Source organism: Leucoraja erinacea, chromosome 5 (genome assembly GCF_028641065.1).
Source record: "Leucoraja erinacea ecotype New England chromosome 5, Leri_hhj_1, whole genome shotgun sequence".
Classification (NCBI taxonomy): Eukaryota; Metazoa; Chordata; class Chondrichthyes; order Rajiformes; family Rajidae; genus Leucoraja; species Leucoraja erinaceus.
The window spans coordinates 48,486,341-48,510,077 of NC_073381.1; the positions used below are offsets into that span (position 1 = coordinate 48,486,341).

The 23,737-nt window shown below is 40.8% G+C and overlaps 1 protein-coding gene across 1 annotated transcript in view; it reads left to right on the forward strand.

The window, feature by feature from the left end:
* The window catches only part of fndc4a (fibronectin type III domain containing 4a), a 190,959-nt gene that overhangs the window by 147,868 nt on the left and 19,354 nt on the right, over positions 1-23,737 (forward strand). The window contains exon 4 of the mRNA XM_055635539.1: positions 1,040-1,129. Coding sequence (XP_055491514.1) covers positions 1,040-1,129 — 90 coding nt within the window. The remainder of the gene's footprint in view (positions 1-1,039; positions 1,130-23,737) is intronic.

Sequence of the window (23,737 nt, forward strand, 5' to 3'; positions counted from 1 at the left end):
ACTGACTATTTGGATGACTTGAATGGCCTCCTCCTTATTGTATGATTCTGTGTTTGCTATGTCCATGCTTGAGTGGTGTTTTGTGTTTCCCACCTCCCACACTATCCCTACATTGCAACATGACAACGTTCCAAAAGGAGCAGTGGCAGTATTAGTCTTTTTGTTGCCAGGCAGCCACCATAAAATGTGTTATCAACCTCCGTGGTTCTGGATCTTTGCCTAATTACTTTGGGGATCTGGGTTAGCCCCAAATGATTCTCTCATTATTTTTCCTGTTGGTTTTATCTCCACTGCCTGGATGATGCAGGCTCAACAAGCTTGATAGTCTTCTTCAGCTCTCCACAATATTGAATTGCATTATTGTAGTTCAGTGTTTGTCAGAGCATCCAAGAAACTCAAATGACAGGTGTTATATTCAGAATTAAAGTCGTTTGAAATATGCTGATAAATGTTTTATGACTTCATGGCCGGTGACGCTGACTCCTACAATTTCTATGAATTACTCAGTTTCACAAAAAGTGACAGATTTGGAATTGAACAGTTGTCAAAAGGTGTCTGCGTCTTTAGCGTTGGCACTAAATTGATACATTTACAAAAACTGTCGATTGTTGCAAATCTGAAATGCAGAACACTGAATCCACAAAATAATATGGAATATCAGTGATAAAAAGGAAACAAATTAAAGTTGAAAATGCTTGCTGTTTGTCAAAACTGTACACCTACATGTTGAGCCAATGCTTCGGAAAACTTAGAAAACAGAGGGGAAAGAGATGGAGAACACTGACCCTCATAATGTATCTGAATAAGCTGGTTAGAAACACTGAAACCCCCATCCCTGTGCACTGATGGGTGAATATAAAGAGCCCCCACCAGCTTCCTTCATTGTATGAAGAAGGCAATCATTTGTTTTCTAGCTCCAATAGACTTTGAGTGTTTCATTTGCAACAATATGCTCAATTGGTCAGCGTGTTATAATCCATTAGCGGTGAGCCCTGCTTGTAATATTTGTCACTGGAGTTTTGCTTTTCCTTGTCTGCAGATGATCCGACAGTACAGGAAATGAATAGGAACATGCCATTACAGACGGGAGAAATGATCATTATTGTGACCGTTCTGATTATGTGGGCAGGTACGTAACTCCTAAGAATCTTTGGTCACAGTAACTAATTCAGTTATTCATCTATGCGTTATTGTGTTCAGTTTATTTAACAAATTGACGGGGCAAAGAGTGCTCAGATACCAGCATATCTCATGGCAGCCGCCCACTTTTAATCACTGCTGGGCAGGAGCTCAGAGCCCCCGGGACTGCCTTTCCCTCTGGGTGGGACCGACACAGCTTCCTCAGATTTCCCAGCCCGCTGACGGACCTAGCATCAGGTCACAGGTCCATTGGGACCAAATGGGGAGAAGTGGCTGCTGAGAGAACGGAGAATCAGCTTTATAAAAGAATATATATCTGAAGAAGGGCTCCGATCCGAAACGTTGTCTGTCCATTCCCTCCACAGATGCTGCCTGATCTGCTGAGTTTCTCCAGCACTTTGTATTTTACTCAAGATACCAGCATCTGGAGTTCCTTATGTCAATAAAATATATATCCTGTTGGCTTTAAGTGTGTGTATGAATGTTTAATATTTTAATTATTTTATTATTTTTATATTTTAATATTATTTTTATTTTCTAATAATTCTTTGTTTTCATGGTGATTCAAAGAGTTATACAGCATAGACACAAGCCCTTCAACCCAACTCGTTCATGCCAACTAAGACCTCTCTATGCTAATCTCACTTGTCTATGTTTGGCCCATGTCCCTCTGAAGCTTTTATACCCATGTATCTGTCCAAATGTCATTTAAATATTGTCATTGTACCTTAATGTTTTTGACAATTTGTAATGCAATTCACAAACATTCAATCTCTGTGAAGCTTTGACTGCTTTCAACATCATTCTGTTGCTGTTTGCCCCCACTCCTGCAGAGAGTCCCAGTGCCCATAAAGCACTCTCTTATCTGCTATGTGCTGGCCTGCCAATGGCAGCCTCTGCACAGGACCATGCTGCCAGAAGCAGATTTCCCCCAGTGCAATGACTGCACAGATTTGGTGCATTAATTATTCGCTAAGTAAGCTAATTGCATAGTTGCTTCACTATGAAACTCTTTGGTGATTAATTTTAAGTAAGCTGTCGAAAGTGAAATCTTCTCATTAGAGAAGTATAATATTTACTCTCGGTCTTGTTGCCTATGGTTGAAAAGTTCACTATTGCTGTTCAATAATTGGAAGGAAATGTTAATTTTTATTGAAGTAATCCCCCAAGTTAAAGGGATAAGATATAAATCACGGATGCTCACCAAGTGTGTAAAATGTGCAGTACACACCAGGCTACTGCAAGTTTTATTGCCAAGGCTCTAGTGCTGCCGAGTTCTATCTTGCATGATGCCCTCGTGGCATGGAGGGGAGAAAGGATCTTCAGCACCATCAAAGTGGGTCAAAAATCCAGTTTTGGAAGGCTTGTGCTTTGATTGAGGGATTATGGATTGGGTCAGTACATGGGAAGGGGAGATAGATCATAATCAGCAGTTTAGTTTAGTTTAGTTTAGTTTAGAAATAGAGTTCGGAAACAGGCCCGTCATCCCACTGGGTCCGCGCCGACCAGCGTTCAAGTTCAAGTTCAAGTGAGTTTATTGTCATGTGTCCCTGATAGGACAATGAAATTCTTGCTTTGCTTCAGCACAACAGAACATAGTAGGCATCGACTACAAAACACATGAATAAATAAACTGAGTTCTCCGCATATTAACACTGCCCTACACACTCTCGGGACAATTTTTACATTTACCTAGCCAATTAACCAACAAACCTGTACGTCTTTGGAGTGTGGGAGGAAACTGAATGATGGTGTTGCGGTAACATTTGAAATTGGAGGTCTTGTTTGACTACTGTAATGGTGGGACGGGGGTTATGGGAGTTGTTGGTGTGGGCAGGTGATTGAATGAGAACAACAGAAGAGGGTTTTAACCTGCATCAGCCAGTTCCCATTGTTGGACTCCATAAGCCAAAAACTATCATGAGAACAGCCTCCCATTCATAGTAAGAAAACTGCTTCTGAACATGGAGCTATGAACAATTGCAGCCCTTGTACCTGCTATTACATGGCATGGCTCATCACGTCCAATATCCCGCCTGCTCCATGAGAGGACGTGTTGTGCTTACAGAGATCAAATCTCTCCATCCATTATGTGACCAAGCATCCAAATACAAATTTATTAATTCACGAGAGCAGCGTTTCTCAACCTTTTTACCCATGCGAAACCCTTGAAATAATTTTCATCTCAGGGAACCCCTACATAAAAATGATTATGTATCTTTATTAATCTCTTTCTTTCTCTTTCATAAACGTAAAGTTCATAAGGCAAACATAATATATATTTCTGATAACTGGTTTAAGCAAAAAAATAACACGTTTATCTCAGGCTTATTGACAATGCAAAAAAAAAACTGAAATCAAACTTCTTATTCAAAACTGAAGCAAATAAAGGCAAACAGAAGAACTAATATAGAGGCTAGAGAGAGAAAGAGAGAGAAAACAACACATAAACTTTTCATAAACTACCAAAAACACATAAATTAACTTTTGATAAACTAACAAAAATGAACGTAAATATACTTACATTTTATAAATTCATATAAATGATGGGTAAAAATGACTAAATAACGTAGTGAATGAAGGACTGGACCTGCACGCCAGGAAGCACAGACAGGACTGATGGAGACCTTGCATGCACCTGTACTCGAGTGAGTCACTTGATGATATACGAGTCCATCACGTACACCACCGGTCCACTGACCAGTAAAGGCCGTTTCACATTGGTGCCGTATAGACGTTGCTAAATATGACATTGTTAAATATGCTAAATAGACGCGGCTAAATATGCTGTACGTGTATAATAAAATTACGAATATGAAATTAAACACAAAATGACTCAAAAATCCATTTACATATGGTTACCCTATTTATCACTATTTCTCCTGGAACCCCTAGCGACCTCTCGCGGAACCCCAGCATTCCGGGGAACCCCGGTTGAGAAACGCTACACTAGACATTGGCAAACTAGGTATTTATTGTCTGTTCTTGCGTATCTTTGAACCTGGTGATTTGTCTGATACATTTTGAGCTGGAAAGGATACCGAGAAGATTTATAAGGATGTTGCCAAGTCTCAAAACCCTGAGCTATAAGGAGAAGTAGAGCTCTTAGGGCCAATGGAATCAAGGGATATGGGGAGAAAGCAAGAACAGGGTACTGATTCTGGATGATCAGCCATGATCATATTGAATGGCGGTACTGGCTCAAAGGGTTGAATGGCCTAATCCTGCACCTATGTTCTATGTTTCTATGTTGTGCAGGTTAAGACTTTAATGCTTGGAGCACAGGAGGATAAGGGGTGATCTTATAGAGGTGTATATGATCATGAGAGGAATAAATAGGGTAAATGCATAGAGACTTTTACACAGAGTAGGGGAATCAAGAACCAGAGGACATAGGTTTAAGGTGAGGGGATCAGGATTTAATGGAAACCTGAGGGCAACTTTTTTATTACACAAAAGGTGGTGGGTATATGGGACAAGCTGCCAGAGGAGATATTTGAGGCATGTACCATCCACAACATTTAAAAAAATTTGGACAAGTACATGGATAGGATAGGGTTAGAAGGATATGGACCAAACACAGGCAGGTGGGACTATTGTAGATGGGGCATGTTGTTCGGCCTGGGCAAGTTGGGTCGAAGGGTCTGTTCCCACGGTGTGTATGACTCTCTGACTATAACTCATTTGGATAACAGGTAAAAGTTATTTACAGACCTGAGTTGTAACACCAGCAAATTCCCTTCCATTAATGATATTAGTAATGCAGATTGATTTTTCTGAACTTTGTGCTTTCCATGATTCTTGGAGTCAAGTATCTGACTTCATTAGGAGGTAAATAATCTCCTAATTGTATTTTATCATCTCAGAGGAACATCTCAATATCCCTAATGGATTAGTTGAAGCATGGATGTAAATCGATGTTGCATCCAACTGAAATAAGCAGATGGTTTGAGCTCACATGCAAATTGGGGGATGTTGCCAATTGTAAGAATTTTCTGGTAGTACTCTGCAGATAATATACTTGCATACATTCTAGCAATTTATACCGGTTAGTGACTAGTTTAACCAGTGGTTCTTGAAATATTTTTTGGGACTATACCAAAATGGCAGCAAATACTTCTTGCAGCCCTAAAACAAAACTGAAGTCCTTTCTGTGTGGTTCTGTCCAAAGATCATAGAGTGGAGTAAGATACTCCACTCCGACGTAAACCAACGCAATGAGATGTAGTACGTAACGGAACGTCACGGCCGCCATTTGTCAATGCAAAACGCAATTTCCGTTATGCCTCCCGCTGTGTATGCCTCATCTTTGGTGTAATCAGTGTTGTAGGGAACAGTGTTTGAAATAGCGCATCTATCACATCACATATTTTAGTTAATTTTATTGTAAATGTTTCCCCCCTGTTCCCCCATTTTCCTCCCATCTTTCCTCCCCAGCCCCCTCCTTTGCGTAGTTTCTCTTGCATTGTATTGTGCAGTTTCCCTTCCATTGCTTTAACACACACTGTGCACAAAATTAAATTTAACATATATATATTTATATGAATGTGTGTTTGTGTGTGCCTGTGTGTGAGAGGCAAGTTGGAGAGAAATAAATTTCCTTCTCATGGATCAGAAGCAACTTTGATTTAAAGCATCACTATTACTCTCTATCTTATTTGTCAGATGATGTACATAAACCATAAAGGCAATTATATATATAATTGCAGAGATATAAATAAATATATACATATACACAATATATATATATACACACAAAAATATGACATATTGGGTCAAATTTCAAATTCCTTGACAAGCACTTTATTGGGTTCATGACTGACATAGTATCAACACCAAATGTAGAAATGATAGCACATTGATGACAAGTTTCCAAAAATGGCATCAGAATACACAAAATCATTTTGTGTAACGGTTGTTGCAGTAAGTGCATGTATTTCTTATTCCTTTCTATGCTGATGAATACCACATGGAACAATAAAATTGCAAACACCATTTCCACTTCATTCACCTGATCAGAATACTAGTAGAATACTGCATCCATCTGAGTGGACACCCCATGTGATCCAAACAGTACATTACCTTGTGGATCTGAGTGCATTGATGGCCGATGAGAGTGTGTTGCCAAATTGAAGATTGGCTCAGTTTTAGTTTTGATGACCAATTCATGTAAAAAAATGTGATATCGATCTATATATACACACACACAAACACATTTATATTTCTCTAGTTTCTTTCTTGTGATTTCCTCTAATTTGTTTAGCAACCTTTTTCTTTCAACCTCTCCCTCTCTCTGTGTGTATATATATATTATATATATATACACATATATATATACACACACACACATATATATATATGAAATGCTAATATTGTGAATAAAATATCCATGAACACAATGTCAAAATATTTTTCCATTCTTTCATTCTATATTAGCGTAATACAATGTAGTGCATACATGCCTACATATTTAAATTGAGTTGATAAGTTGGTCAACATAACATGGGGACCTTCTTGCTTTTTTTTGAGACATGGATTTTTTAAATGTGAATGTCTCATAACGACACATTTGTGGGTCAGCGGTATATTGCACCAACCCCCACAATTTCAAATAACTCTAAATTGAACTTCATAGCCAAGGAAAACACTTTTTATTTCCGTCATTTATGGTAATATTTACATAATTTACATCATTTTGTGCACAACATATACAGGGGTTGCGGTGTTTTGAAAGTGATGTAAAATCCAACATATTTCAGACAATGATAGCCCCACTCCTTGCTTACCCCAAAGGATCAAATTTCCAACATATACAATAACAAATAAATCGTCATTTGCACAATTTTGTGTGGGTAACGGGAGGATCTCATTCTTCCTCTTGAGTAACCTGCGTTGGGAAAACAGACGTTTTGGCGTGTTCAGGTTGTCAAATAGCGTTGGAACTGCATTCCAATTTAGCTGCCTGTTGGAAAACTGGTCAAGTTCGGTGTTCAGAACAAAGACGGCAGGTGGATGACAAATACACCGGAGTTCGGTGTAGGAGATCCTGTCGACGAGTATTCTGGACCCGCTGTCGACATTTGAAATTACAGAAAATCTCATATAGGATTAACTAAGAAGAAAAAAAAAGATTATAACTACATGTCTGCAGAATGGATGATATATCACTTAAGTACAATTGTTTTCAGTTGTGGGGAGAGACCTGTATATTGAAGATGCATTTTGCCTCTAATATGTCAATTTACCTTCAATGTAGAAGAGCTTTCTATCCTCTTTTAGACCTAAGACACGAGCAGGGCATCAACTCTCAGGCCGAGAGAGGGGAGGAAGAGAGAGAGAGGCAGATGGGGCAGAGACAGACAGAGAGAGAGAAAGGCAGATAGGGCAGAGACAGAGAGAGAATGGCAGATATGGCAGATACAGCAGAGGAGCAGATAGGGCAGATAGGGCAGAGACGGAGACAGAGAGAGAAAGGCAGATTGGGCAGAGACAGAGGCAGAGAGAGAGAGGCAGATAGGGCAGAGACGGAGACAGAGAGAGACAGGGAGAGAGGGAAGAGAGAGAGAGAGAGGGGGCAGAGAGAGATGGGGAGAGAGATGGGGGGGAGGGAGAGGAATGATGGCACGTTATAACCCACAGCCGTCCCATTCTGACCACCACCGAACCACCACGCATTGCACCCTTCTTCACAGCGGCCCTGTGATGTCTCGGCTCTGACAATTCGAGGGATCTAACTGGTAACAACACTAAGAGCAGACCCAGGTTGCTGCGCTCCCTGACTCGAATCTGAGCTTAAAATCTCGTGATGGGCCTGATGTGGCCTACGGACCATATTTTAGAGACTCCTGCCTTACAAGAACAAAAACAAAAATGTACAGACGAAAAAAAATTGATGACTTTATTATTGTGGTAAGTGTAGATCTATTTTTTAAAAAATCTAGTAACTTTCTAATGTACCGACAAACCTAGTTTCCCAATGAGTGTTGATAGGGGAACAGAAAATAACATCTTCAGGACAGAATAATATCGACAGAAAACAATAATATTTCCTCACCTTTCTTTGTTGTTGGGGAACCTAAAGAAAAACAGGTAGGATCGTCCACATTGGCGATTAGAGCAATTTATACCGAATAGTGAGCTGTAGATGTGGACGCCATGACAGTGTGGGGGCAACCCTGTAAAATGGAGTCGACAATCACACATGTCATACTACGCATTTTTCGCTGAGTGGCGCATCTTGCTCTGCTCTATAATCTTTGGTTCTGTCTCAGACCCTCTTCTGTGTTGAGCCCCTTCACCAATTTGACCTTGCTTGCCCATTGTGTCATCAAGCACCCAACACACACACCAGTGTTATGATGAGCTGCCTGCCAGTATCCACTGAATACTCAGCATTAGGCCAATGAGATCTGAAGCTGTAAATGGCTACAGTTTTCCAACCATAAAATCCTTCAATTTTTAGTTTAGTTTAATTTAGAGATACAGCGAGGAAAACAGGTCCTTCAGCCCAACAAGTCCACACCGAGCAGCGATCTCCGCACATTAACACTATCCTACACACACTAGGGACAATTTACATTTTTATACCAAGCAAATTAACCTACAAACCTGTAAGTCTTTGGAGTGTGGGAGGAAACCAAAGACCTTGGAGAAAACACAGCACACATGGTCAGGGCCGAACCAAGGTCTCTGGTGCTGTAAGCGCTGTAAGGCGGCAACTCTATCGCTGCACCACCATGCCGCTGTGCCAATGACTTGTCTTGGGCTGAAGTAAGAAATCACTTGTCCACTTCGGTTGACGGAATATGGTTTCTTTTGCTCTTTGAAAATGTAATGTTAATTATGCTATACATTGGATTAAATTGGGAGTATGGGAGGGTGTGGATAGCACACTGGCTAGGAGGAAGCCCAGCAAGGTCCAATGCTAACAGCAGACTGTATAACCAACTATTTGCTGCACTCACCCATTTGAGGGCAGTCGGCCTTGTTGCAGCCTGAGAGCACAATCTGGAGGCAGGAGCTGACAGCAGGCAGGGGACCTGTGAGGAAGGTCTACATCATGTTGTTAAGGCTGAAGACCCTGGCAGATTGAGGGTATGTGTGTGAGAGGGAATCAAACTAATCTGAGTGATAACAGGGGCTTTTCACTGCTCCTCCTGTCTCACCACAAGAGAAAGGATCCAGTTTCCACCATTATCTTGCTCCATTGATATCTCCATCTCAGATCCACTGCCAGATCTCCTCTCAGTGTTGAAGCATGTGTCAAAAATACAGAAAATGAATTAAACCCTCACCTGGCTTTTGCTGCAGTTTTTGCGAAAGGCCGATTTATGTTGAATACAACAGGGGGAGTTAAAAACGAAGCAGAGGGATTCTTATCTCCAAATGAGGTGTATGCTATTTGGAGAATCATAGTCCAAAACAATTTTCGGGTGTGCTGAGAATTATTGAGTTTGAGTTGAATTGTTAGCAGGATTGAGTGGATAAGCCATTTCCCTGTTTGAAGATTGTGCACTTCCAGACTTACTCAGAAAACGAAATCACTTCACATTTGGCTGTCTGAGATAAGAAAACACTAGAGTCTTCCATAAAGAAAGTGTTTTTATGAACTGAGGTTTCTGAGGTTTTCATTGATGCAGACAAATAAAAACAAATGCTCAGTGTGAAGAATTCTATTTCTGACATCACTATACAAATGTCATAGTATCTATTGAGACATATTGACACATGCAGTGTTTGCTGACATTCTTCAAAGCACTGGATGGTACATCTTGCATTGTAAGTTGCTCAAGCCCCAAGATGAAACATTCTCATGTGGGCCTCGTTATTGATTAGCTGCTGTTCAGGCTCATGTTGTTCGTACTGGACAGATCCAGATTAGATTATTGTCATATACTGTATATAGCACGGTACAGTGAAAGTCCATGTGAACATGAAGCTTACAGAGTAAACAGTAAACATACGTTAATGGTAAAAAAAACAATGAATACAACATTGAGTGTGAAACAGCAGAATGGTGTGAAATTGTAGTGCCTGCCAAAGTATCCCCCAAAAATATTTAGACGTTTAGAGATACAGCGCAGAAACAGGCCGTTTGTCACACTGAGTCTGCGCTGGACAATTTGACAATTTACCAAAGACAATTAATCTACAAACTTGTCTGTTTTTGAAGTGTGGGACGAAACCGGAGCACCCGTAGAAAACCCATGCAGTCACAGGGAGATTAAGCTACAGAATCATTTGGGGTCTTGCTGAAAAATTGTACATATAATCTGCCTCTCCACATCTTTTCAGAGAACTGCATTTAAAAATTGTGGGATCCTGCTGCAAAGGGACAGAAAGTAAAAATACGTTAAGAATTTGTTACATGTGTCACATAATATAAGGGAATTTCACACAATGGCAATGGCATCCATGAATAGAATCTGGATGGGAACAATACTATAACAATTTTATTTCTGAAGAGGTCTGTTTAATTATTGATAAGGACATTATGGTCTTGCTCTTAGAGGAGCCTGTTTATATTGTATATTTATTGTGTTTATTTTTGGAGTTGAAGACACAAAGTCCAATTTTATCATGCTTCATTAAATCACAATGTCCCTGCCTCTCTAGAACTGAAAGGCTCAGAAATTACTCCACCAAATAATTAATTTTAAATCATTGCTGACACTGTGACATCCTAAGTATTTCTTGCTCCTCACTGAACCATGCACTTTTAGAATGAACCTGTAACTCATCGGAATGTAAATATCATTCATTAATGAAAAAGACCATATCAGGATTGAGCCAGCGTGTCGGAAAATGTTTTTTTTACTCCTCTAATTTTGCACTGATTTACCAGACTGAAGATTTTTATGATTCTCAAAAGCTTTTTCAATTGTATTTTATCTTCCTTAATGTGTTTTTCATTCTCCCAGCAAGTCCTGTGCATATTCTGCATGGACACCCATGAAAACAAGTTACATTCACTCAAAGATGAAATACATTGGGATATTGCAGTGGAATCAACACACATAACTAAACATGGTATATGGCAGTTGTCACATAACTTCTGAGAATGACAGCAATTACAAATTGTAATCATGGGGCTTCTTTCATGTATGTGTAAGTAGAATTTGTAAATGAGAATCAAGGATGAGTGTTATTTTGAATTTATAGTGAAAGCAGCCGCGACCAGTAAATTAACCCTTCAGTCTCAGACTTGTCTCATCCTTTGAAGTCTAGGTGACTGGGCAAGGAACAGCACATTTGAGACTAGTTTATTCTGACATATCACTGAATCATCTCTGCCAGCTCCATCTGATATATCTTTGTTCTTAGCATTCAGTTAGGAAGACCTGCTTTTGGATGCTACTCTTATCTATTCTCTGTCATGGCTGATTCCGTATAGGTCATCAGTCTGAATATCAGACAACAAGGAAAAATCCCCAACACTAAAATTGTAACACAAAATAAAAGCTATTGAGGAGATGCTGATATAATGTGGTGATGCCACATGTGCCAACTATCAATCTCTTACATAACGTTCTCTGTGTCAGGAGAGCATTGTTGTTGACATATTGAGTCCCAGTTTTGTTTTGTGACTATCTTGAATTGTTGGTGACATTGTTGAATAATTTGTGCATTGCGATACATTCAAGTAATGAACTGACATAAGTGCATTCATCAATGTTAGGATTATAAATACAGAAAATGTTGATCTCCAATTAACAACCACAAATATGCCGCCAACAATGCTGTATTTGGATACAATGTTTGTATCTTAATTTGTCATGAATTTTTAAACAAAATGTAGAGGATTTTCTATGCTTCAAATGCCTTTTGAATTTAAGTTCAGCGCTTACTCTGAAATGTATTTTAAAAATAATTAGATTACAATAATTAGACTAGACCAAGATACTATAAATTGATACATCTATCAGAAGGTTAGCTAAGACCAGCATTGATCAGCCAAGATCACTATAAATTGATGACATCTATCTCGCCCGCCTAGGTTAGCTGAGATAGACTGTGGAAATTGAATTCTTAAGGGGTTGGCCAGGCTAGATGCACATTGTTCCGATGTTGGGGCAGGGCAAGGGGTCACAGCTTGAAGGGGGGCCTGTTGGTCTACTTTTCGCACGCAGAGGGTGGTAGTCTCTTGAACTCTTGCCACAGAGGGTGCTTTAGTTTTTTGGCTATATTTAGAGATAGATGTGGCCCTTGTGGAAATCAGGTTCAGGTTTGGTTGGATGAACCATGATCATATTCCACACTGACGAATGGCAATCCTGCCCTAATTAGTTCTATCAGGTTCTGCGATACTAGCAATCGATTCATTAGTTCTATCCTGCATACTAGTGACACTTTATATAAGCTGATTAACCCACAAACCTACAAGTGTGTTTGGAGTGTGGGAGGAAACTGGAGCAACTGGAGAAAATCCACACGGTCACCTGGAGAATGTTCAAACTCCTAACAGGCAGCACCCGCAGTCAGGATTGAACGCGAGTCTCTGGCGCTGTAAGGCAACAAATCTACCACTGTGCCGCCCATCTCTTCAGAGATAAAATTGTTATAATATTGTTCCTGGCCTGCTGAATTTCTCCTTCAGTTTGTTTTCCCCTGGTATTTTTAATGCTGTTCACACATTGAAGGGTTTTTAGTGCCAAATGTGTTGTATCACATTTTGGCAACTTTGATCATAGAATCATACAGCACATAAACATGCCCTTCAGCCCAACTCAACTATGCTGACCAAGATGCTCCATCTAAGCTAGTCCCATTTGTGTGCATTTGGCCCATATCCCTCTAAACCCTTCCTATCCATGTATCTCTTCAAGTATCTATTAAATGTTGATATTGTACCTGCCTCAACGACTTCTCCTGACACCTCATTCCATATACCCGCTGCCCTCTGAGTGCCTATTAAATCTTTCCCCACTCACTTTAAACCAATGTCCTCTAGTTATGGATTCCCCTACCCTGGGTAAAAGACAATGTGCATTCACCCTATCAGTTCCACTCATTATTTTATATACCTCTACAAGATCACTCCTTAGCCTCCTGCACACCAATGAATAAAGTCCTTGCTTGCCCAATCTCTCCCTGTAGCTCAAGCTGTCAAGTCCTGGCAACATCCTTATAAATCTTCTCTGCACACTATTCATGCAATGACATCCTTCCTGTAGCAGGATAACCAAAAGTGTAACATAATATCCCACCTTCTACACTCAACACCTTGACTGATAAGGCCAATGTGCCAAAAGTCTTCCTTACCACCCTTTCTACCTGTGTCGCCACTTTTAGGGAACTGTTTACCTGTAGCCCTAGATCCCTCTGCTCATCATCGTAAACCTTTGGAAATTAGTTTCATTGTTTCAAAACAGCAGCAAATATTTACAACAAACACTGGCCGAGAAAAGAAATTCCAGCCACAAGGAACTGCAGATTCTTGTTTACCAGGAAAGATACAAAGTGCTGGAGTAACTCAGCGGGTCAGGCAGCATCTCTGGAGAACATGGATAGGCAATGTTTTGGGTCGGGATTGTCTGAAGAACATTGTGTTCTTACCGGTTAAGAATAGATAGGATTGCTGTCTTACAGCGTCAGACACCCAAGTTAAATCCTGATTTTGGGTACTGTCTGTATAGAGTTTGTATGCTCTCCCTGTGACCGCGTGGGATTTCTCTGTGTCCTCTGGTTTCCTCCCATGTACCTGGTGGCCCAATGGATCTGTTTTCATACTGTATGTCTAAAGTAAACTGAAAGAGCAGCCTCTCCAATGTTATAATCTCTAATATCCCATACTAATGCGTAAAGGAATGGAAAGTTGTGTCAAATGAACATGGGGCTAATGGGATGCTGCTGGGGGGATGGGTTTAGCTTTCTGGATCACTTGGGCCATTGTGGGGATATCAAGGGTTGGGCAAAGAGGAGACCTCAGAATAAAAGGACGCACCTTTAGAAAGGAGATGAGGAAGAATTTCTTTAGTCAGAAAGAGGTAAATCTGTGGAATTAATTGCCACAGACAGCTGTGCAGGCCCAGTCATTGGGTATTTTTAAGGGGGAGATTGACAGATTCTTCAATAGTAGGGATGTCAAGGGTTATGGGGAGAAGGCAGGAGAATGGGGTTGAGAGGGAAAGATAGATCAGTTATGATTGAATGACGGTTGGAATGGCCTAATTTTATTTCTATGACCTATGAACTTATGAAAAGACCATTTAATTAAGTTTCTGTATTTTTGCTTATAGTACACTGAGCCAGGCATTTGATCCTTAAATGGCGAGCTTAAAGTATGTTGGAGACACTAGAAATTGAAGAAGCTTGAGCAAAAAACAAATTGTTGGAAGAACTTAGCGGGTCGGTCAGACTGAGGGGGAGACAAAGCTGGAAATGAGAGGTGGAGTGGTTAAAGTCTAGAAAGTGATAAGCAGATACAAGTGTGGGGGTTATTGGCAGATGGGTGGAATAAGTGACAAAGGCTGGGGGTGAAAAGAAGCCAAAAGTGTGTCAGATAAGGAAAGAAGAGTAGGTATGAAATGTGAAGCCGGAGAGAGGGATATGGGTGGAATGGGACTTAGGGGAGAGGAAACAAGGGGGATAATAGGGAAATATACCACTCGGGGATAGGAGGTGAGCATACAGAGAAGGGGATAGGAGCAGGGTGATTAAGTGGAGGGAGATGGTGGGAGAAATATATGTGGCATCAGTGTGGGGTTAGGACATGGGAAAGAGGGGTTGGGGGTTTATTACCTGAAATTCGAGAATTCAATGTGCATACGGTTGGGTTGTATATGAGGTGTTGTGCTTCCATTGCCAGAGTGTGTGTGGCCTCGCTCTGGCAAAGGATAGAAGGGTATGGAAATGGGAAGAGCTGTCAACAACTGGGAGATCCAGCAGACCTGGCGGGCAGAGCACAAGTATTTGAGTAAATAGCTACCTAGTCTACATTTTCTCTCATCAATGTCAGGGAAATAATTTCCCTTTAAGTGCACATACTTTTGATTAAAAGTATTTTGGTTACCCTAGTGAAAAGCCACAGGGGCTAAGAGTGCTTTTCCCAACTCCATGTTAAAACATCAGTCCCTGTACATACCAGCATCTGCCACTTTATGGGCCTGTTCCACTTAGGCGATTTTTCAGGCGACTGGTAAGTTGCCAGAAGTCGCCTGAAAAACTGAACTGGAACGGCGACTGTCAGAGTGGAACACACACACACATCGCTTCCTTCACCAGCCCATTATGCAGGCGGGGGACAGGGCAAGCGGGGGGAGCACTGTCTGAGTGAAATTCACACGGTGCAAAGCCAATGTGATACAGACACACACCAGCGGTGAACAGGAAGGTTGGCGCTGTAATTAAGATGGTGAAGGCACAGTGCACGGGAAGGGTCACGTACGTCCTTTAAAAGAGGGGGGAGGGGGGGGGGGGGGGGGGAGAAGAAGGGGGGGAGAAGGAGTGGAGACAATTTTTAAGAAGCCAGAGATACACGGCTGTGAAGCTCGGCAGACATTAACATTACCGGCCAGTTATCCTTGGTATTTCCCAATGAGCCAATGAAATTCACCGGTCAGCACCAGCTACAACCTACGAGAACCTACGAGAACCTTTGACCTCCTGGCAACTCACTAGGACCTCCTGGCGACCCACCTACGGTACAAGGATTCTCGCTTCTCTCCATGGCGGCTTCATTCTGGTCACCGCTAATTTTTCAACATGTTGAAAATTTTGTGGCGACCATAATGAGCCTGGGACTAGTTCCCAGAATTCGGGAACTCCTCACGACCATGAAGGCAACTACCCGGAAACCACCCGCGAACATGTGGCGACCATATGGTGACAACAGAGTCTCCTGCAGTCGCCTAAAAAGTCGCCTAAGTGGGACAGGCTCATTACCATTTGATTTTGTTGACTTTCCCCTGCCCAATCTTTCTAAGACTTTAGCTTTGCTCTCTCTAAACTTTCCATTGACAATTTAATAAGGTGAATGATCAATTTGCGGTTTCCCTCTGCCTTCATTCAATGAACCACACTGAGATTTGATTTACACGTAATCTAAGTTCTGGAATCTATTCAGCCAAGACCAAGGCTCCTATGCTCATGTTGCATATTTTAACAAATACATTTACTCTACAAACATGCTATTTTTTGTCAGTTAAAAATCATATTACATTTCCTAAAAGTAAAAGTGCATACAAATGTATACATATATTCTGTGCTATTTTTGTTGAAGAGCCATTTTGCACATATTAGGTCACATCAGCATACACTTCCAACTCAATTAGCAATCATCAGGCATTTCCAGCAGTGATGTTATTTGAGAATATCTGCGATTTTCCAGGCATCTAATGTGCATCATATGAAATCTTCCAGCACGCAGGAATCATTTCCATATTTATGATGCAAATTGGTCATTAAAAGTACAGATTAAAATTAATTAATGAGCTCACCATGAATACACCTGTACTTTGCAGTGATCATATTTTGATTCAACTTCACACTCAGTTTTGGAAGAAGCAATTTCAAGACAAATAGATTTAATAAAGGAGGACTTTATTAATTAATTAGGCTGAGAATGAAGGGCTCACTGCATTGAACTAGCAAATTTGGTTAAAGGATCAGTCAGTTGCAATGGAGTAGCAAATGTTTAAGGGAATCTTTCAGAATACATACAGTAAGCACACACCACCAAGAAAGAAAATATTCAAGTGGATGACCCACGATTAAATAAAAATGGTAAAAGTAATATAAACTTAAAGAAAAAACATGTAGGAGATGGCAGGCATTAAAATTAAAAAATTAAAAATTTGAATGTGAAGATAACCAGAAATAGAAACAGAGAAGTGAGAGTTTACATTAATATTAAAAAGAGAAAAGTTAACTAAGTGAGCATTGGTCACATGGAACGTGAGCCTCAGGAAGTAATGAAGGAAACAAGAGGGAGATGAATTAAATATTTATTTTGCGTCAGTCTTCACTGTAGAGAATACAAGCCATATCCCAGAAAGAGATCTAATTGAGAGTGAGGAACTCAAGCGAATTACAATTGCTGGAGAAGTGGCACTGAACAAATTGTTGGAATTGCAGACTGACAAGTCTCTGGGTCCTGTTGGATCGTCACAGGGTCTTAAAATAAGTGAGATAGTTAATATATTAGTTTTAATCTTCCAAAATTTGCCAGATGTGATCGATGTGAATAGACTGTACTGGTTTGGAAAATGATAAAATGAAGGAAACCGAAAACTGTAAAATACAAGCCAGTTAGAGTTTAGTTTAGTGTAAGGTTTAGTGTTTCGAGATACGTGCCTCTCTCAGTAACCTGGGATCAGGGTCGGAGGATTTATCCACCTAATGGTCGGTCACTGACGATTGGCTTTGATGGTTGTATTGCTTTGATGGTAGATGGTATTGCTATTGATGGTAGATGGTATTGCTATTGATGGTAGATGGTATTGCTATTGATGGTAGATGGTATTGCTATTGATGGTATTGCTGGGTTTGGTCCATTTGCATTGTTATTTATCTTGTGTAAGCAGCCAGCCCTACAAATTGGTTCAGTGAATCAAGGATGAGACAGCACACATGCCGGTAATGATGGCGGCAATCCAAATACCCACGGATAATAGCAGCTTGAGGCATGTGTGCAAAGCACAAAACTAAATCTATTAAAGGGAAGCCTGACATATCATCAGTGGTCATGTTGTATTTTCACTGATGAACTGGCCTTAATAGGGATAATTTTATATCTTAACAGTTCCAGCTGAGATTCTCATTGGCATACTGTATAGGAGAAATTCAAGCTCACACTGAGTTAATAGTCAGGATATTGTGTGCATTCGACAGCCAGGGCCAGATTTCAAACTGTAAAGGCCGCTGGTGAAGCTATTTGAGAATATAATGCAGGTATAGGAAACATCATGAGATTAATATAGATTTATTGTTTCCATAACAACAATCTTTTTTTACTTTCTTAATTCTGATGCAGTTGTGAAGCATAGAGGAATGATAATGCAATGTGAAGGAATTATAATGCAATGGAATTCATCAGCCCTTTGCATCTCACAAAACTATGTGTGGGTCTTTGAAAATGATTACAGTGCGAAACAGTAATGTCAAATGATTCCAGTTTATTTTTACAAGCAGTATTATTACTCAACGGGTAAATTAACATTAAAAATTCACCCTTGAAATGCTATTGATGAGCAGTTTTGTCCTCCAGGCACATTTATCAGTAAGATTAATATGTTCATTAAAATAAATTGCATTGTCATCAGACGCCTGAAATAATCACCACTTTCATATCGCATTCCCTGAGCTACTGCCACATACTCTTATCCTTAACTCTACCTCATTTGGTTATTCTGTTATTTTACTTTAATGTTGTTATGCACCACTTCGAATTGCTTTACAATCTTGCAACATTCTGCATTTTTGCACTTGCTGTACTTATCGTTGTATTTACTGTTGTATTTATCACGACTGTGTGTACATCGTTTCCTCTGTGAGGTTCATGTGAAGAAGCCATTTCATTGCACCCTGGTATATATGACAATACGCTAAACTAAACTAATCTAATATAACCATATAACCATATAACAATTACAGCACGGAAACAGGCCATCTCGACCCTTCTAGTCCGTGCCGAACACATAATCTCCCCTAGTCCCATATACCTGCGCTCAGACCATAACCCTCCATTCCCTTCCCATCCATATAACTATCCAATTTACTTTTAAATGATAAAAACGAACCTGCCTCCACCACCTTCACTGGAAGCTCATTCCACACAGCTACCACTCTCTGAGTAAAGAAGTTCCCCCTCATGTTACCCCTAAACTTCAGTCCCTTACTTCTCAAGTCATGTCCCCTTGTTTGAATCTTCCCTACTCTCAGTGGGAAAAGCTTTTCCACGTCAACTCTGTCTATCCCTCTCATCATTTTAAAAACCTCTATCAAGTCCCCCCTTAACCTTCTGCATTCCAAAGAATAAAGCCCTAACTTGTTCAACCTTTCTCTGTAACTAATATGAATTAATTGGCTTACCTGATATCACGCGTGCCTCTGCAATGGACTGTTCTTGGTTTGAGTCTTACTCAAGGAACTTGAGCATAAAAATCTAAGCTCAAACTTCAGAGGAATATCAAAGGATCATTGTCCTTTGGAACCTGCCTTTTGTTGAATGAGATCTATTTGCTCTCACAGGTGGTCATAAAACCTCTTGAGTATTTCTAATGTCCAGAATATTTATCCTTCCCTCCCTCATCATAAAGATGAATATCTGGTCATTTTCACAGAATTCAGGTTGTATGCCATGCTTCCTGTGACTGCATTGCAAAGAAGTACATCATTGGCCACAAAGTACCTTGTGGTGATCTGAGGCTGAGGTAAACCCTCAACAAATGCGTGAATCCATTTTTTGTGCAATCTCTTGAATATATAATAAAACATTTCAAAGTTAAAAAAATAGGAAACTTCATCAAAGACACAAAGAATATTGTAGGCTTGAGGAAGTACTTTTAGAACAGTGGTTCTTCAGCTTCTTGGCATACTTGCATGCATACGCAAACAAAGCACTGTGTGTGGTATGTACCTTTGTTAGGTTCCTAAAAATGGGCTCAACAAATGGATAGTAGACAAAAATGCTGGAGAAACTCAGCGGGTGAGGCAGCATCTATGGAGCGAAGGAAATAGGCAACATTTCGGGTCGAACTCCTTCTTCAGACACAGGTTTTGGCCCAAAACATTGTTGAGTTTCTGAGTTTCTCCAGCATTTTTGTCTACCTTGGATTTTCCAGCATCTGTAGTTCCTTCTTCAACAAATGGATATGTTATTTATGACCCCTTCATGTCCCCCAGGAAAGCCCCAAACGACCCACCATAGAGGTCCCGATCCACAGGTTAAGAACCACTGTTTTAGAAGGACAAAATATCAAGAGGAAAGGAATTAAATAGTTAAAGGCGTTTAAATTCCATTCTCATTCCAGGTTGAAACTCGCAGCAGCGGCTGAAAAACTTAATACAAATATGTTCATGACCTTGGTTACACCTTTTTTCGCAGGATGGAAATGTCAAATACTAGATGACATAGCTTTAAGTTCAGAAGAGGAAAGTTTAAAGATGTATGGGACAGTTTTTTTACACAGAAAATGGTGGGTGTGTGGATAACATTGTCACAGCTGGTGGTGAAAGCAGATAGGATAGTTTCATAAAGTTTCATAGAAAATAGGTGCAGGAGGAGGCCATTCGGCCCTTCGAGCCAGCACCGCCATTCATTGAGATCATGGCTGATCGTCCCCAATCAATAACCCGTGCCTGCCTTCTCCCCATATCCCTTGATCCCACTAGCCCCTAGAGCTCTATTTAACTCTCTCTTAAATCCATCCAGTGACGGCCTCCACTGCCCTCTGTGACAGGGAATTCCATAAATGCACAACTCTCTGGGTGAAAAAGTTTTTTCTCACCTCAGTCTTAAATGGCTTCCCCATTATTCTAAGACTGTGGCCCCTGGTTCTGGACTCGCCCAACATTGGGAACATTTTTCCTGCATCTAGCTTGTCCAGTCCTTTTATAATTTTACACGTTTCTATAAGATCCCTCTCATCCTAAACTCCAGTGAATATTAGCCTAGTCTTTTCAATCTTTCCTCATATGACAGCCCCGCCATCCCAGGGATAAATCTCGTGAACCTACGCTGCACTGCCTCAATCACAAGGATGTCCTTCCTCAAATTCGGAGACCAAAACTGAACACAATACTGCAGATATGGTCTCATCAGAGCACTATACAACTGCAGAAGAACCTCTTTACTCCTATACTGAAACCCTCTTGTTATGAAGGCCACCATTCCATTAGCTGTACCTGCTTCCTTGCCTAACCTAAGGTTGGAATTAAGGATAAAGGGTAAATCTATTAAGGATAAAAGGGAAATCTTTTAGGACTGACATGAGAAAAACATTTTTTTTACACAGAGAGTGGTGAATCTCTGGAATTCTCTGCCACAGAATGTAGTTGAGGCCAGTTCATTGGCTATATTTAAGAGGGAGTTAGATTTGGCCCTTGTGGCTAAAGGGATCAGGAGGTATGGAGAGAAGGCAGGTACAGGATACTGAGTTGGATGATCAGCCATGATCATATTGAATGGCGGTGCAGGCTCGGGGCCGAATGGCCTACTCCTGCACCTATTTTCTATGTTTCTATGTTTCTAACCCCATTGAGATAATAATCTGCCCCCTTATTTTTGCCACCAAAGTGTGTAACCTCACATTTATCTATATTATACTGCATCTGCCACGCATCTGCCCACTCACTCAACCTGTCCAAGTCACCCTGCAACCTCCTAACATCCTCTTCATAGTTCACACTGCCACCCAGCTTTGTGTCATCTGCAAACTTGCTCCTAATTCCCTCTTCTAAATCATTAATATATATGGTAAACAGTTGCGACCCCAACACCGAGCCTTGCGGCACTCCACTCGCCACTGCCTGCCATTCTGAAAAGGACCCGTTCACTCCTACACTTTGCTTCCTGTCTGCCAACCAATTTTCTATCCATGTCAACACCCTACCCCCAATACCATGTGCTCTAATTTTAGTCACCAGTCTCCCGTGCGGGACCTTATCAAAGGCTTTCTGAAAGTCTAGATACACTACATCCACTGGCACCCCTTCATCCATTTTACTTGTGACATCCTCAAAAAATTCCAGAAGATTAGTCAAGCATGATTTCCCTTTCATAAATCCATGTTGACTTGGACTAATCCTTTTACTGCTATCCAAATGCCCCATTATGACTCCAGCATCTTTCCCACCACTGAAGTCAGGCTAACTGGTCTGTAATTCCATGTTTTCTCTCTCGCTCCTTTCTTGAAAAGTGGGATAACATTAGCTATCCTCCAATCCACAGGAACTGATCCTGAATCTATTGAACATTGGAAAATGATCACCAATGCGTCCACTATTTCTAGAGCCACCTCCCTGAGGACCCTGGGATGCAGACCATCAGGCCCAGGGGGTTAATCATCCTTCAGTCCCATTTGCCTACCCAATAGTATTTCTCGTCTAATGAAAATTTCTTTCAATTCCTCTACCCCCTTAGATCCCCTGTCCTCCAGTACATCTGGGAGGTTGTTTCTGTCTTCCTTAGTGAAGACAGATCCAAAGTACGTGTTCAACTCTTCTGCCATTTCCTTGTTACTCATAATAGTTTCACCCGTGTCTGCCTTCAAGGGACTCACATTTGACTTTGCTACTCTTTTTCCCTTAACATATCTAAAGTAGCTTTTACTGTCCTTCTTTATATTCCTGGCCAGCTTCCCTTCGTACTTCATCTTTTCAGCCCGTATTGCCCGTTTTGTTTCCTTCTGTTGTCCTATGAAAGTTTCCCAATCATCTGGCCTCCGGTTACTCTTTGCTGTGTTATACATCTTTTCTTTTAATTTTATTCTATCCCTAACTTCTCTTGTCAGCCACAGTTGCCTCCTACTCCCCTTAGAACCTTTCTTCCTTTTTGAAATGAAATTATCCTGTGTTTTCCGGATTATGCCCTGAAATTCCTGCCATTGCTGTTCCACCGTCATTCCTGCTAGGATCCCTTTCCAGTCTACCCTGGCTAGCTCCTTTCTCATGCCTTCATAGTCCCGGAAGTGGCGTTTCACTGTTTATACTGTCCAGATTCAGGGACAATTTCTTCCCAGCTGTTATCAGCAACGGAACCATCCTACCGCAAACAAAGAGCAGTCCTGAACTCCTGTGTAGCTCATCGGGGACCCTCAGACCATCTTTGTCGGACTTTACTGGCTTTACCTTGCATTAAATGTTACTCCTTTATCAGGTATCTGTACACAGCGAATGGCTGGATTGTAATGATGTATTGTCTTTCCGCTGGCTGGTTAACAGAACTTTTCACTGCATGTCTGTACACGTGACAATAAACTAAACCGAACTGAGATTATTTTAGTGGATATGCAGGGAATAGAGGAATATGGATCACGTACAGGGAGAGAAGATTAGTTCAACTTGGTATCATGTTTGACACAGACATTGTGCGCTGAAGAGTCTGTTCCTATGCTGTGCTATTTCAAAGTTAGAAACATTTGGTGCTAACAGGAGCTAATTATTCCAATATTCTTAAAGAAACTCAGGTCATCAGCAGCGACAGCATTTTGTTTGAATTGGTATGTAAAACAAATTCTCTGAAATATGTTAAAGGGCTTAGTACCTAACGTTTTGTTCAGCCCATTTTCTCTGTCTCAGATAAGAGATCCAGTTTCATTAGCCCTATAAGGGCTGCATAAGCATTCCAATTATTTCGTGTAATTTGATTGTGCGTGGAGGAAGCTTTGAATTGCAGGCAGAAAGTTAGAATTCATATGATAGGGTGTTGCAGTATGTCATAAGGTGCATTCTGTGTTGTATCATAGAAACATAGAAAATAGGTGCAGGAGTAGGCCATTCGGCCCTTCGAGCCTGCACCGCCATTCAATATGATCATGGCTGATCATCCAACTCGGTATCCTGTACCTGCCTTCTCTCCATACCCCCTGATCCCTTTAGCCACAAGGGCCACATCTAACTCCCTCTTAAATATAGCCAATGAACTGGCCTCAACCAC